The sequence below is a fragment of the Pieris rapae genome, chromosome 3 (assembly GCF_905147795.1).
Source record: "Pieris rapae chromosome 3, ilPieRapa1.1, whole genome shotgun sequence".
NCBI classification, from domain to species: domain Eukaryota; kingdom Metazoa; phylum Arthropoda; class Insecta; order Lepidoptera; family Pieridae; genus Pieris; species Pieris rapae.
In genome coordinates this window covers 8,162,437-8,177,360 of record NC_059511.1, presented here as the reverse complement: position 1 = coordinate 8,177,360, position 14,924 = coordinate 8,162,437, and the positions used below count along the sequence as shown (strand labels likewise).

The 14,924-nt window shown below is 30.1% G+C and overlaps 4 protein-coding genes across 4 annotated transcripts in view; 2 read left to right on the top strand and 2 right to left on the bottom strand.

Annotated features, from left to right (window-relative positions):
* The window catches only part of LOC111003367 (5'-3' exonuclease PLD3), a 29,953-nt gene extending 22,315 nt beyond the window's left edge, over positions 1-7,638 (bottom strand). Inside the window, exon 1 of the mRNA XM_045634713.1 lies at positions 7,318-7,638. Within this exon, the coding sequence (XP_045490669.1) occupies positions 7,318-7,581 (264 nt within the window). The 5' untranslated portion in view covers positions 7,582-7,638. The remainder of the gene's footprint in view (positions 1-7,317) is intronic.
* A 1,363-nt stretch (positions 7,639-9,001) lies between these two features.
* Positions 9,002-9,970, bottom strand: LOC111003320 (THO complex subunit 7 homolog). The gene is made up of 3 exons (XM_022273758.2): positions 9,828-9,970; positions 9,632-9,755; positions 9,002-9,518 (listed from the first exon to the last, which is right to left on the bottom strand). The coding sequence occupies exons 1-3, from the start codon at positions 9,835-9,837 to the stop codon at positions 9,047-9,049; spliced, it is 606 nt and encodes a 201-aa protein (XP_022129450.1). The 5' UTR covers positions 9,838-9,970; the 3' UTR covers positions 9,002-9,046.
* A 182-nt stretch (positions 9,971-10,152) lies between these two features.
* On the top strand, positions 10,153-10,931 carry LOC111003382 (solute carrier family 35 member F2-like). The gene is made up of 3 exons (XM_022273840.2): positions 10,153-10,340; positions 10,426-10,617; positions 10,791-10,931. The coding sequence occupies exons 1-3, from the start codon at positions 10,282-10,284 to the stop codon at positions 10,882-10,884; spliced, it is 345 nt and encodes a 114-aa protein (XP_022129532.1). The 5' UTR covers positions 10,153-10,281; the 3' UTR covers positions 10,885-10,931.
* LOC111003381 (solute carrier family 35 member F1-like) lies at positions 10,907-14,198 on the top strand. The gene is made up of 4 exons (XM_022273839.2): positions 10,907-11,038; positions 11,139-11,506; positions 11,976-12,121; positions 12,489-14,198. Exons 1-4 carry the CDS (start codon positions 10,987-10,989, stop codon positions 12,631-12,633), a joined length of 711 nt encoding a protein of 236 aa, XP_022129531.2. The 5' UTR covers positions 10,907-10,986; the 3' UTR covers positions 12,634-14,198.
* The last annotated feature ends 726 nt before the right edge of the window (positions 14,199-14,924 follow it).

The window sequence follows — 14,924 nt, the reverse complement described above, 5'->3', positions numbered from 1 at the left end:
ATCGAAAGTAATTAATATATTCATAAAGGTCACTAGTAAAGTGAGTATATGTGCAGATCGTCGTAAACGTTGCATACGTTGTATTTGTCTCCGGATTTCCGTAGTTTTACATGTACTGTATTCCATACATGGAGAAGGATATTCAATGATGGCGATAAGTCATGAGATACGAGACAATCCTTACTACTTTTGATTTTATTGATGCATTGGTGAGATTAATAAATCCCAATCAAAAATTACACAAATATTTTTAGCGAAAATATTGTAAATACGTATATGTATATTGTATTATTTTAACCACTAATAAATCACATTTATTTTTATTTCGGTTAAGTGCATTTCTATTGCATTTTAGTTGGTTTTAAATGGACGAAAAGAAATCGCAAATATTCTCCAAGTTTTGATAACATAAGTCACATAAAGTCGTTAAAGGTCGCGGTAATCGTAAAATCGCGTGAGCTTTCGCTATTCTATGTAATATCTTAACATTAAGCATTGTTTATGGGATACGCAATAATTTCGCATGTTTCGTAATTTTACGCAATTTGTTACGATTCTTTAATTATAAAACAAGGGATAAAAATATTTTTTTAGGTTGCGTGGAGTTTTATACCTGTTGACCAATAATTTGAAGTCATTGAGTACCTTTGATATAAATCTATTATGTTTCTATATGTTCTAGTTTTTGAAATATAGCTATCAGAAATATTTTTTTACTAGTCACATTGAAACTTCAAAACAACCCAGCTGTTCTAAAGATTTTTGTTTAATATTGTCCTACTAGAAATATCTGTAAAATCAATCCTTAATTTTTTTAACGGTTTATAAAACAGGTGTAACCTGATTACTTTGGATTCTGTTTGGATAAATTTCATGAGAACTGGGTCTCTCATATGACAGGTAAAACCTGCTCTTCATTTTTTTGCCTTCATTTAGCTCTTATAAAAAGAGACATTATAACGATGCAATGGGCAATATTTATGTATACAATTCCAAATAGTACGATTGAAAAAGACATACTTAAAATTCTAGGAAAAATATTTCAAAGATTTTGCTTTGATATCTCTGGGTAATGTGTTTGCAGTGTAAAAGATACACACTATTGTTAGTCCGCAATGTCTTGTTGATACATTAGAACACGCCGGAAGCTTTTTGCAAAGTGCTTTTAGGTTCAACTTTCTGTTCTTACGTTTTACATTTATATAACGGCTTTTGTTATAGTCTCATGAATGTTGTAATTTTATATTCATAAAATATATATTAGCCTCATTGAGTTCTTCTTCTGGGAGTCTTAACTAAACTCTTTCCATCAAAGCGAAAACACTATTTGACATAAAAATATGAAGAGGACAGAACTGACATTACATTAAAATGTAACCCTACTGATTTGGTGAATATAAAAATTTGGTAATACATATTATAAAAACATAACAATTAAATGCGATCTTTTTTTTTTACCAAACAGTTAAATGTTTTGGGGCTAAACGTACATGGCTTAAGCCTACCATTTAAGATAATAACAATAATAATTAAGTTTAATTTATTCCTTGAAACATTTACAAATTATACACACACTCAAAAAAAAATATTTTTTTAAGGACCTCTTAGGGTATAGGCCCCCTCCAATTAGCTCCATCTCTCTGTCTTGAGCATTTTTCTTACAATCTTGTCCAGCAATTTCCTTAAGCTCATTCTCAATTTCTAATTCTATTTCTATATTTTATTTCTATATATATTCTTATTCTCTTCAATCAGCCACCATTATATGCAAGAGAAAAAATTCTCTTTCATTTTCCAGGTGGCACTTTCCCCTTTGTTACCCGCTTTTTCTATCTGCCATTATATATAAATAAATTATTATTATTATTATTATTCATGCGAACTGTATGGCCCACCCAAATCCACTTAACCACTTTTCCACCATTAATGATAAATGCTTGTAAACCATTTCCGGAAGTTTCTTCTCAATTGCTAACTACTGCAACCACGCAACCACTTTTATTCAATACTAATTATAATGCTGTTTTAGTATGTCCATTTGCTTAAACGTGCTAAAAACAGAAACTAGAAAATCTTAGGAAAAGCACGTTTATATACGTCATATATTTTATTTTGGCAGAAACTTTTCTTTTAAATTACTGCGTGGGAACAAGCAAATTATTTTAGGAGAAGTTTGTTATTTTGGTTTGGTAAGACCGTAGTTATTTAGATTATGGCGTATTTGTTTCTTTTATCTTTATACTGCCGAATAACAGTGTGTGAAACCGCAGTGTTCCAACTAGAAATAAAGGTACCGCATATTCTAAATTGGGTATGTTTTATCGTTTAGCATTCGATTCTATCAACATATCAATCTGCGATTCAATCGCTTTGTCAACATCAGCCGCGGCCGACAATCCGCAGGTGACATCGCGTGAGGTGCTGCTATCGGACGTGAAACATGCCAGTAGGGTGACCATTCTTGAGAAATAATGATTATTACGCAGAGACTATATTTTGATAAATTTCCTTACTCGTAAAATGTCTATATCTATGTCTAAGTAGCGGAGAATTGAATTTGAAGAGAAAATGCTGCGAAATTTGCACAAAATTAGAAGAAAAGAGAATACAATAATAATTAATAATGATGGATGAATTCCTTATTAGTAACGATTAAGTTTTTTTAATAAAAAACACAAAAACTAAATAGAATGACTGTATGCTTTAATACTAGAAATTACTGAAAATTTTCTTCTATACATAAATGATCTATGTCAGTTACATATGGCATAAACATATAATTATACTTATAAATATGGGTTGTTCTATCTTTTGCTTCACCATATTTCCCTCTATGAGCCCATAAATTCCGTCGCGCTTATGAAGGGCTAATGAGCAAGGTATACATGTAAATAAAAAAATATATAGATAAAAAGGTATATAGACTGCTGTATATATACCTTTTTATCTACAATACAATATAGGCCTTGGATTTTTCCTCTAAAAACTGCAACGCATGTGCCTGACTTGTTTGTCACACGTAGTAAACTACAAAAAAATACACTTAACATATTATTATTACGTTAACGAAATATAAAATTATTTTTTATCATGGTATTCAGAACAATGTTTGGTAATCCTACATAGAAACAGGTACAGTACGCTAATGACAAACAATGTTTACGAATGCTAAAAAACTATGAAAATACATAGATAATAAAAAAGATAAACAAATAATAGGCTATACCAGTAAATCGATTGGGTTTCTAATTACTTCTGAGTCATATTTGAACTTGAAATATAATTGTTAAATTTATTTGATACCAATCAATTTTTAAAAATAATTTCGAATAATTACGGGGACTTATAATGAGACATACAAATACTTCATATTAAGCTTTATCAGCTTGGTTTATCAGCCAACTTTGTTATATGACTTTAATATGCAATAAAAATATATTTAATCCGGGCATGTATAAGTGCCATTGACGGTTTCATATCCTCACAATGAGTTCAAAAATCAAAATCAAATACGTTTATTCAGTTTAGATGCGTCTAAGAGCATGCTTATAATGTCAAGATTGTTTACAAAATTCACGAAAGAGCAAGACTACGCTATCCATTCGCAAAGCTACCAGAAGGCCTTGTCTGAGAAGAACGGGCAAGAATCTCAGCAGAGTTCAAAATAACTTTTATTTATAATTAATTCGTAATTCTTCTGTCGTTTTAACGCCTTCGAATCTTACTATTTTGCTGCCATTACTCTCAAAAAGGACTGGAAAAATAAAAAAAGGTAGTCATGGTGACTACCCTTTTTGAATAGATGAAGAAGAGGATTTTACAATAAAATTATTTATTTTCATAGCTTGTACACACAATCTTTTAATTTAACCTGTAGGCGCTAGAATAAAGATAAACTGATAAGACTGACTAAGAATTACTGACGCAAATAAAATGTTTATATACTAAAAATAATATTAATTAAATTTTCTGGTTGAAATACTTAAATATAGATAGCTATAGCTATTACGTTAAACTATTCCGACACAATAACAGACGAACAAACAATTTAAATGTTACGTATATCTATCTACAAAGTAACACAATGCAGTTTAGAAAGCTATTAAAAGTTCACATGAGATCGAATAAGCAATATATCATAAGTGCTTAAAGATTGTATGATTCTGAAGTGTTTAATGGATCTCCGAAGGTTGCAATAATGCTCGTTATTAGAAATCGTAAAAATGTTTATTGCACATGGTCAGGGACATTCACGGGACATTAAATTGATCATAAGAACTGTACTAATTTATATGAATTTATTAATGTGATAAATATTAATAAATATACGGATATTATGTCAAAACCAAGTTAGCCAAGCGACATAAACGCGCGAAACACACTATACCATACGAAGAATCATATCATTGCATGACAGAACGCATTTTATGTAGTTTATGATTGGCCATAAGTTAATCTTAGAAATCTACCTAGCGCCTACGAAGATTGATGACCACATTAATTCAACGCTACGCAACTTGCACACGCTATGCTACGATTTTTTTCTTATTCTATAATTTTCAACAAAACGTTTATTTGTTAATCTAAAAAATAAAACCAAAACAATTTGTTACTAAGCGTGGGTTTAAGTTAATTAAAAGTTCGGAGTACCATACTCATAATATATTCTATGAAAGGAGATTCAATTAGACGTGTTACAAAAACACTATTATTTTATTAGAAAATTTACAAATTACTGACGAAAAATTAATTACGCTTTCAAGGAAAATTGGCTTGATACCAAGCCAATTGCATACTACCTCGAATAAACAATGTTTATTTACTCAACAATTATTTATAAGTGTTGTTAGTTCAAAGCGCTCCACTTTAATCACACTAAAAGAAACACGTGGCAGTGAATACCTGTTCGATAAATAAGCACATATTAGCCTCCTTCGTGGCTCATTTATGATATTCTTGGACAATTAATGCATGAAAGTCAGAAGGCTTTGGTTTTCGGAAGTAAATATTTTAAGTTTGCAAACATCATAATATGTATATTATACTTGTTAAGAAAAGGCCAGTATAACTAACACTTAAAAAAAACTTGTATGTGTATTGTGTATAAGTGCTAAAGAGACCTTAACCATGTACGGGTTGAGAGAAAAGATTAATAGATTTGACCTCACAATAAATCCCGGGTGGGTATGTAGATAGTTTTGCGCTATATAGTAAGAAAGCATTACTCTCATTAAAGTCATTGAAATAGTTAAATATCATATTATCCTTTATTGTTACTATGCAACTTATAAGTAAAAACGTATGGATAAAAAAAGTTTTAAGATGAATAAATCTTAGAAACTACATCTTAGACCATATTAATATAGTATTATATTTTAAAATGGTTATAATATAATATAAAAAGCATATTATTGTATTATGTTTAACACAGCTTAGTCTTTGCTTTCAATAAAATCCTCTTCTTGAGAGGCTACCGTCACTTAAAAGATGGCAACAAAGTAACACTTTTCTAACAAACAATTATTCAATTATAAACTTTCGGTGAAAACTTTGAAGAAAATTGCAGGAACCGATTACATCATTATAAACGGCATGCAAGCATGCTACGAGGAACTGTAGGCATGCTACGGGGCTACGGTGCTACGGTCGCGTAGATATGCGATACGATTGTAAACTGGGGCATGACATTAAAATATTACTGCCTCAGGCAATGCTTAGCTAAATATTCTAACTTGAAATGGAAATTTAACAGCCAACTTTTGCAGACAGCAAAACTTACCAATATTTTTTATTTTGGAACTTTCTTCATACTAATTTTAAATACACATACAAGGTCACAGAAAGCTGATTATATAGCCTTAATGTACACTATGATAAAACATATTATCGAAATAATCAATATCCTTAACTATTGTAGTAGGAATTTTATTATAAACTTAATTAGTTTATTTTAGTTTTATACTTACGCACATGTGTACCAAAAACTATTTATTCAACCATTTTGTACTCTGTAATTTTGAATAGCTATCTGAGATTTGCTATCATGCTTATAATAGCCTTCGACCACAATTTACAAACGTAAAATTCGCGGTCTGTCCGAAAAACAAACCGAAAGGTAAAAGTGAATAATTGGAACAAGGTCACTCACTAGTCGGGGCGAAGCTAATGCAGCGGTCGGTTCTTTATAAAATCGATATATACCACGACACGCAATGAAAGACTTAAAACTAATATATAATAAAAAGGAGCATTCACCTCAAATTGAATCAGCTTGCAAGTATTTTTGCTAACTACACAAGTATGAATGCATAGAAGGAATGTAGGAACGATGCGGTTCGTTTAAAAACTTTAAAATATCGTCGATTTCCGATAAATACAATGCACATGTCTCACGCGCGTATGCATCTTTAACACTGAAGACATTTATTGGTTGTCAGGTCTAATAGCGTAGGCAATGATTTTGTATTTTCATGGGCAATTTGAAGCGGCTTTGTGTAAAATTCTAAAAAGCTCTATTGTCTAAAATTACTAGAAATAACTGAGGTCTACCTTGAAAGTTTAACCGTGCCTGGGTCATGCTGCAGTATTACCATTCGTAAATATACTTTTTATAATTCAAGTTTGGATTTATCAGCGATATCATTGAAACCCTAAACCATATGAAAAAAAAAATACCAAGAAGCGGTTGTCATTAGAAAATTTTACTGTAGTGTTAATTATAAAGAATAGAAATAAAAGGAGACATAATTATTGGATAAATTTTAGCAAAGAACTTTTTATCTGCTTCGGTAGCGGTAAACTCATCAATCTATTAAACGCGTTATTCATGCAAGCTTTGTTTCATAGTATGCTATATTTCATCCGGAAGTTATCGTCCTTTTAATTATTATGACATCACCTTCGTAGGATAAGATACTTAATAGTTGTAAGTTGTAACGTTTTGTTCAACTTATATCTTACGATAAATATTTACCCCAAGAAAGCTTGACGATTGAAATTCGATGACCTCAGTTTGTATTTCATATACCTAGTAAAAAAATAATTGATAATATGTACCTAAATATGTATATACAACGAATATAGCAAACAATTTATAGCAGTTATTATGACAGAAAACTCCACTTAATATATATTTGTAGTTTTCCTATTTGTCCTACCAAGAGTTTTTTGTAGTTCTTAAAACTTTTATTTATTTTACTTAAGCCTTACTTAGCTTTTCTATTCAGTTAATATAAATAATAATAAACTTGTCGTCAAAGGCTTAAGCGAGGGGTTTTTTTTAAGTGACTGTCAATATATACAATTTGTATGACTTACCGACAATCCAGGGTTGCAGCCCGCAGTTAAAGAATTATTTCTAAACTTCGGAACACAAATTTGCATCGAAGTTTTCCCCTTAGGAGGCCCCGCACAACCGTACTCATCACTCCTATCGTTTCTTGTTAAATTTATATTGTTCGTGTTATTTACTTTCACCAATATATTACACGTCTGCGAAGCTATTTGAAATAGACCTTCCTCTAAATTTCTTTTGTTTTGATATTGCCGGTTGAAGTGTAAATAGTCCCACCACGATGGCATTTCAAATGCCGCGGCTAAAAGTTGACTATGACTTATGTAGCGCGTGTAGCTTCAAAGGACCGCGTAGCCGCTTTGACGGTTCACTAGTAAACTGTATTATCGAGGACCTGCGCCGTAAACTTATACCAACTCCTGCATTGTACTTAATTTATAACTTTATTTAACTTATATTTCACGGTAAATATCTTTGTTGACTGTTGAATTGTATTCCCAAGAGCTAAGAGAGTATCGTGACATGTTAGAATTTCAAGGTTACATATTTTTTTGTTATAATAAACACTCTAAATGATAACTTATCGTATCATCCGTCCTCAGCTGAGAGAAATTAAAATATCGTCCCAACTTATACATTGGAGATATGACTCAATAGTATAGATTGAAACGCGTATGTTAGAAATTACTACTTCAAGTAAATACTTGTTTAGAATAATAATAAATTATTGCAATATTAACAGTAGGTTCTAGTTAATCAACTCTATTATTATAGAATGAGGTATCTAACGAAAAGGAATTTTCTTACTGTAGATAAGACAACGAAAAATGATAAACAATTTTTGAATCACACCAAAGTTATTTTGTAACTCCTAAAAATTAAAAAAAATATAGGAACCCATAATAATACCTCAACAACGCTAGAAACAAAAAGCAATACAAAATATTTACGATGATCCATTAAGTAGATTAATAGCACAATATATATTATGCTTACATGTTTTTGTGATAAAAGTGTAAAACTGTTTCAGTCTGCTACACGAAAACAATAAAACGAATGTTGAAAATTACACATGTAATTACAATTTATCTGATTCATGTGTCTTTATCTAAACCTAAGAACATAATATGCATTATTCAAATCACAATGAAAAATGATAATCGCTTTGGTGTTTTATTTATTCAAATTCCTAAAACACGTATAAATATTTGGGGTTCGACCTTCAAGCATACGAGTTTACCTTGCATACATAAAATGCTCTCATATTTGTGCCTGCGTCCACAGAGAATAAGCATTAATGCCGTGACACGCGATAAAACTTTACTTTTACGACTTCTATCGCTGTAATGAGCCGTTTCGGGCGTAATGACTCGACGGTTTTCCAATCCCTATAATTATAAATGGATTATTTAGTGTTTCTCTTATTTTTATTGCAACTGTTTACAATTTAAAGCCTTTTATGCTAATATAATATAAATGCTTGTAAGTTTTAGATTTACACAATATATAGGTCTCAAGCTATTTTTGATATTAATAAATTAATATTTGCCATGTAAGACTGTTAACAAAAAAGGCAGGTTTGTAATAGAGTTCATAATTTAAAATCTTGGTTGCTTTTATGATTTGCAAGATCATTTATTTTATAGGTATTTTTACAGAATACTAATATAATATTTTAATAGAAGTTATGAATGAATACTATAAATATAGAAATTTCACACTTTATTCAATTTTTACTTTACTCAATACATATTAGGATTCAATTGTCTCTTTCATTTCCACATCCTCTATAGCAGTGTCTGTATTTTCAGGTTCATCTAATAACGCCTGTAGCTGATGTATAGAAGTTACCAGTACATGAAATTGCTTTTTCCTTAGACCTAAACGACTCTCTAGTTGTTGTTTAGTAGTCTCTAAACTACTTAATTCATTCTTTAATGTGCTCAATTGATCTAAAGTTTCCTTTCTGTCTGGTTGATCACTAATAACTTTGGCTAAAACATCATACTCTATCCGGTTTTTTCGGACTGTTTTGGCTTGAGCTAAATCTGCTTTGCTCTTTTCGATATTCTTTTTTGCTATTTCTATACCATCTTCAAGTATTTTAGATAAGTTTTCATAACTTTCAAGTTCGGCTGCCATCATTTCTGCACCAAGCTGAGATTTTGTGACAGCAAACTCACATTGAGCTAATTGTGCCAACATTCTATCATGTGTAGACTTACTGAAAAAGATAAAAAATAAATCGATCAAAGATGCAATTGCGATTGCGATGCGATTGCAAAGATAAACATTTGACAAATTTTACCGAAGTTAATAATTAAATACTAAATTTACCTCTCTTCCGCACTTTCGTCACTTGCATTACACCATTTAATTAAAGTTTTTAACAAAACATTAAGTCTTCTATCGTCACCGGTACCATCTCCATCTATTAGGAGGCGTCGTCGTATTACATCTTCTACGAGAAGAAAATAGAAAACATTATTTAACAAACAAACACATTATAAATTTGACTTTATATATTACATACCATCTCCCATGGTAAGGACTATTATGCCAATATATATATTAGATATATTAATTGTTATTTTGCCAGATAACTAGTATATTATATAATATGCCAATTCTCAACAATTCAAAACAATCCTCAAAATAATACAACTTAGTTTTAAATTTAAGTTTATGTTTAATAAAAACAAAAACCGGCTTAAAATTAAAGATAATACTGAAAAAGATATCTTTAACGACCTTATTCTTCTGTGGTCGATTTGTACAATAGTCAACTGTCAAGTTCAGTGTCAATTGTTAAGACTAAATTACAGTAATTTAATCTTAAAAAAAATAACTTACGATTTACCAAGTACCAACCACTTCAGTTTTGGTGTTTGTTTATATAAATATGGATAGTTATTTTATTTTTGCAATTTTGATTAATGTTCAAAACACTATAAATACGAAATATTAAAAAGAGAAAAGGGATTGCCATGGAAAATTTAAGTTTTAGTGAGAAAGTGGAAGAGTACTTTTCGGAGTTAGGGCGATGGTCTGAATAATTTATTTTCTATTTGACAAATAAAATAAATATTTTGTATGTTAATTACTGAATTGAATTTGTCATTTTCTTTTAGGAAAGTGTGGCGTAGTATAGCACTTGGTCAAGTGCTGTCTCTGCTCTTGAGTGGAAAATGTATTTTAACCACTCTTCTTCAGAGTGCTACCTGGCAGTTTCCAACTACAGCTCAGCTGGTTATTCCATATTTAGCACTTTTCATTTTATTTACTCCAACTTTGATCTGTAATGGTGTTAATAAGTTATCAAAGTAAGTAATGACCTCATGAATTTACCTCTAAAAATATTATTTCTATAATGCCTTTCTATTATGCACATTGAGTAAGTGAGAAATTTGAGAACATATACATTATTATTATAATTTTTAAACTTTAATTTAATCTATGTTTATTTTTTTTAATTAGGCCAATTAAATTTTTATAGAAAATGGTGGATTGTTATCCTGGCCTGTATCCTTGATGTGGAGGCTAGCTGGCTTTTGATTCTATCACAAAGATTTACATCTGTCTTGAGCTGACAGTTGCTAGCATGTAGCGGTGTTGGTGCTGCATTGGTTGGCGGAGCCTGGAGAGGACAAAGGCTTGGTGTTGTGCATGTAACAGGTGCAACCTTGGGGCTGATGGCTGTTGTCTGTGTTGTATGGGCTGATGTGGAAGGTGCTCCTACTGATGGTAAATAGATTTTTTTGTCTATAAATTATTATAATTCAGAAAATACCTATATTTAAAGCCTCTATTGTACTAAAAACTGTATACTTAACATTTTTTTTAGGTAAAAATCAGTTAGTAGGAGATATGCTTTGCCTTGGAGGATCATTATTGTATGCATTGATGACAGTTTTGCAAGAAATTATGCTCAAAACCCAAACATGCTCAGAATATTTGGCCATTCTTGGTCTTATCGGGGGAACACATTCATGCTTACAGACATTCTTTCTAGATTTTAATGAATTGGTAACATTCTACTGGTATGAAGTGGATACAATATTTCAACTGGGGAGCTACTGTTGCATTCAGACTCTGTTTCAAATACTGCAAAGTTTCATGTTGAGAGATGCAGGGGCCATAATGCTGCACTTGTCATTTTTATCAGCTGATTATTTTACGCTGATTGCAGGAATGTTCATATTTCAATTTAAGGTGGGATATACTATGACAAATAATAATTTATAAGAACAGTCAAAATCTGTTATAATGACATGGAAGGCACAACTTATATTTGGTCCTAAAAACCAATAAACCGATAGTCGTAACAGCCATATACAGTGGAATTTGGGACCTTTGATTCAGGCTCAATATAACCGGTATGTTGTACTAAACTGTGTCGTCGTAAACGGTTTTGACTGTACTATATTTTGTTTTATTTTGTACAGTTATCTAGATATATTTATGTAAAGATTTTTATTATTTTATATCAAAGTCAAGTCAAAGTCAAAATTTATTTTTTCATATAGGTAACACATTGTACACTTATGAACGTCAAAAAAATAAATATTAAATGATTCTAATTTTACATTTACTGCCAATTCTCAAATCAAGCTATTGCTGTTTTTTTATTAAATATTTGATGAAAAAAATTAATTTTGGCAATACTTTATTGTAATTTCAGTTCCACTCATTATATTTCTTATCATACTTATTGGCTATGCTGGGAGTATTCCTCTTCAGCTCCCGCACGACGCGTCTTCCGCCGCCCCCCGCTCTTTTACCGCAACTAGTCAACGATTCTGTTCAGTCGCAGGATAATGTATCCATGTAAGTGATTAATCATAAATAGACATTTGTTACGTACCTATCACCTACTTGTCTGTTATAATGACAATTGATCATAAAACAGATAAAGAAATCTGAGGCCCTGACCACAAACTATAAAAGGCTGTAGCGCCACTGATTTATTTGACTGGCATGAAAATCAACATTTTCAATTATAGTGTTTTGATAATCTAATGATTATATTTATTTTTAATTTTACTATATAACTCATTTTTAAGCCATATTTTAAACATTATTCCTAATAATATTATTTTTCATGTAACATTCTGTAAAATAGCCTAAACTTATTCAGGTTTTTTAAACACATAAACTCATTGTTTGGTCTCAAATTTTGTTCTAATTATTTCAGGGAGTATACTGTACCAACACTTGACTGTATACCACTTTCTGAAGGACTCGAACCCCCCATGAGCCGGGACACAACATTCACTTCCTTCCTTGGAGGCAATCAGAGCAATATGCCGAATGGTACATTTACACAAAATAAGGATTAGTTCGCCTAATTATTCTAAATTATATATTTAAGTATCTTTATATTTTTTCAGCCAGTTTGAAGCATCTTGCTATTGATGTTAGCAATATATTTTATTTTAAAGATATATGAAAAATAGTGCACTTTGAATGACAAAACAAAAATATAATAATTTTAAAGGAATGTTGAGGAATTGAAACAGAATTGCTATATTAAATTTATCAGATTTTATGTCTCCAAGTTATTTTTGTCAAGATGATTTTTAATAAATTTTAAATACTTCATAGATTTAGGCCTAGTTATGCGTTAGATGAATATAGCAGAATATACTCAGTATTTACCTTCTAGTCAATATATTTATAGCTTGGAAACTCAAATAGATTAAGTAGTGACGCTGTTGTTCTGATGATGATCTCGATTTGTTTTTAATGACCCAACTTATTTGTGGTTCATTTGGGACCTTTAAACCTAATCGCATCCAAAGATTTCGCTTTATCTGTTGTATCTTTCAATTATTACATAATAGTAGTTTTGTTTATAGTTTTAATGTAAAAAATAATAAAAATTAGGTTCTAATGAGCACCCAGGCCAGTATTTTTGTAATAATAAATAAGATTATTTTTCCTAAATACTCATCTAATATATTTGACATGTCTTAGTGCACAGATAATAATTAACAACCATCAAACTAAAACTCTGTACTTTATTTTCTGTACTCATTTATACTAAATATTCATCAGAACAGCAGTTTTGACCAGCCCTTACCCCTTAAGATTTTTAACGTTAACTGCCATAATCGAATTTTACTCAAATATATGAAATTTTATTACGTAGATTAGATATAAGCTAATTGGTGAGAGAGAAAATAGATTAAATGTAATGTGTGGAATTAGAATATTTAGATATCTCTAAAATTATGTAGTTTCAAAAATCTAATTATTGGTTATTTTCACACAACAAAAAGAAAGTCATTATTTTTAAATTTATATGAATAATCGCGTTCGAATCCAGTGTAATTGTTCTTAATATATCTGCAAATAAATTCCTTACTTAATGCACCTATTTTTCACAGACAAAGATAATTATTAACACTGATTTATGTTCCTAATATATTTAAATGTTGTCATATTAAAATTTTATTGCGAAGCATACTCAGTTATTGCTATTGTTAATATTTTAATTATAAAATGTTTATAACATTCGGTTAAAAGCCGACATTGTAAAAATCTGAGACTTTACCACAGTTAGCATGATTGTATTATTTTAAATTGTGGTCTGTATTTTCTATACACAACTTCAAGTGTTTTCAAAGTATACTGAATCTTTTTAAACGATAAGAATTGAAACTAAGGCATACACACATACAGTGTTTCTTTTGTTTGTGTGTCTATATTGACATCACAATCTTACGTTTTGTCTGGTTCTCATCCATCTCATTAAGGTTTTTAAAATTTAGGCTTAAGAGGTCTATTAGTAAGGCGTTCACCACCTTGCAATATTGGGTTTAACTATAAAATCTGCATTTGAGGGTTTTCCTACGGAATTATTCACATTGCAATAATAAAGGGAAGAAATGTATTTCCGTAACTTGTGTTTTAATAATGTAAAACGGTTGTGGATTTATGTAATAATTGTTCCATTTTAAACAATTTAAGATTGTTTTATGAATTTCTCTAAAACAAATGTTACTTAAAAATGCTCAAGTTCACAAATCGAAAAATGTAGTATTTAAATCTTTGAGTCTGTGGCACAGTTTTGAGTATTAATACTTATTTTATATAACAAGAATAACGAAACTTACTTTAAATAGTGTTTACTGAACCTTTTGAATCATTTTGATCAAATACTGCATTTAACAATCTTTAGATTGTATCTTTCTATATAAAATAATATTTACAAAATTGATGTTTTATTTTTGAATTCCCGATTCGATGAGAATATTATATTATAGATATATATATATATAATATAATATTAATATATATATATATATATATCTATTTTCATAAATTTTGCAGTTATATAATCATATAATTTTTTTTTTAAACATAGTACTAAATATAATAATTAATAGCCGTGTCATAATGTATACTACTTAACTACTAGACTGAGACAGAAATGTTCAAGTTTACATACAAAACATACCTACGAATAAATATAATTTTCATAAAATCAAAGTAAATTCATATCTGAATATGAAAGCGTCATTTCGACTTTTGTATGATTAATATAAAAAAAGAAGATAGGTATAGAGATATAACGCTTCCTTTATAATGAATCCTGTCTAAATACGGCACACCAAGACATAGAGGC

Excerpts from the sequence above, each read along its gene's own strand:
- LOC111003320 (XM_022273758.2), bottom strand. Across the intron at positions 9,519-9,631 it reads GACGAAAGTGCGGAAGAGAG|TAAGTCTACACATGATAGAA; the intron begins GTAAATTTAGTA and ends TATCTTTTTCAG.
- LOC111003382 (XM_022273840.2), top strand. The coding sequence starts at position 10,282 with ATGGAAAATTTAAGTTTTAGTGAGAAAGTGGAAGAGTACTTTTCGGAG. Across the intron at positions 10,341-10,425 it reads TTTTCGGAGTTAGGGCGATG|GAAAGTGTGGCGTAGTATAG; the intron begins GTCTGAATAATT and ends ATTTTCTTTTAG. Across the intron at positions 10,618-10,790 it reads GGTGTTAATAAGTTATCAAA|AAAATGGTGGATTGTTATCC; the intron begins GTAAGTAATGAC and ends AAATTTTTATAG.
- LOC111003381 (XM_022273839.2), top strand. The coding sequence starts at position 10,987 with ATGGCTGTTGTCTGTGTTGTATGGGCTGATGTGGAAGGTGCTCCTACT. Across the intron at positions 11,039-11,138 it reads GGAAGGTGCTCCTACTGATG|GTAAAAATCAGTTAGTAGGA; the intron begins GTAAATAGATTT and ends CATTTTTTTTAG. Across the intron at positions 12,122-12,488 it reads TCGCAGGATAATGTATCCAT|GGAGTATACTGTACCAACAC; the intron begins GTAAGTGATTAA and ends TAATTATTTCAG.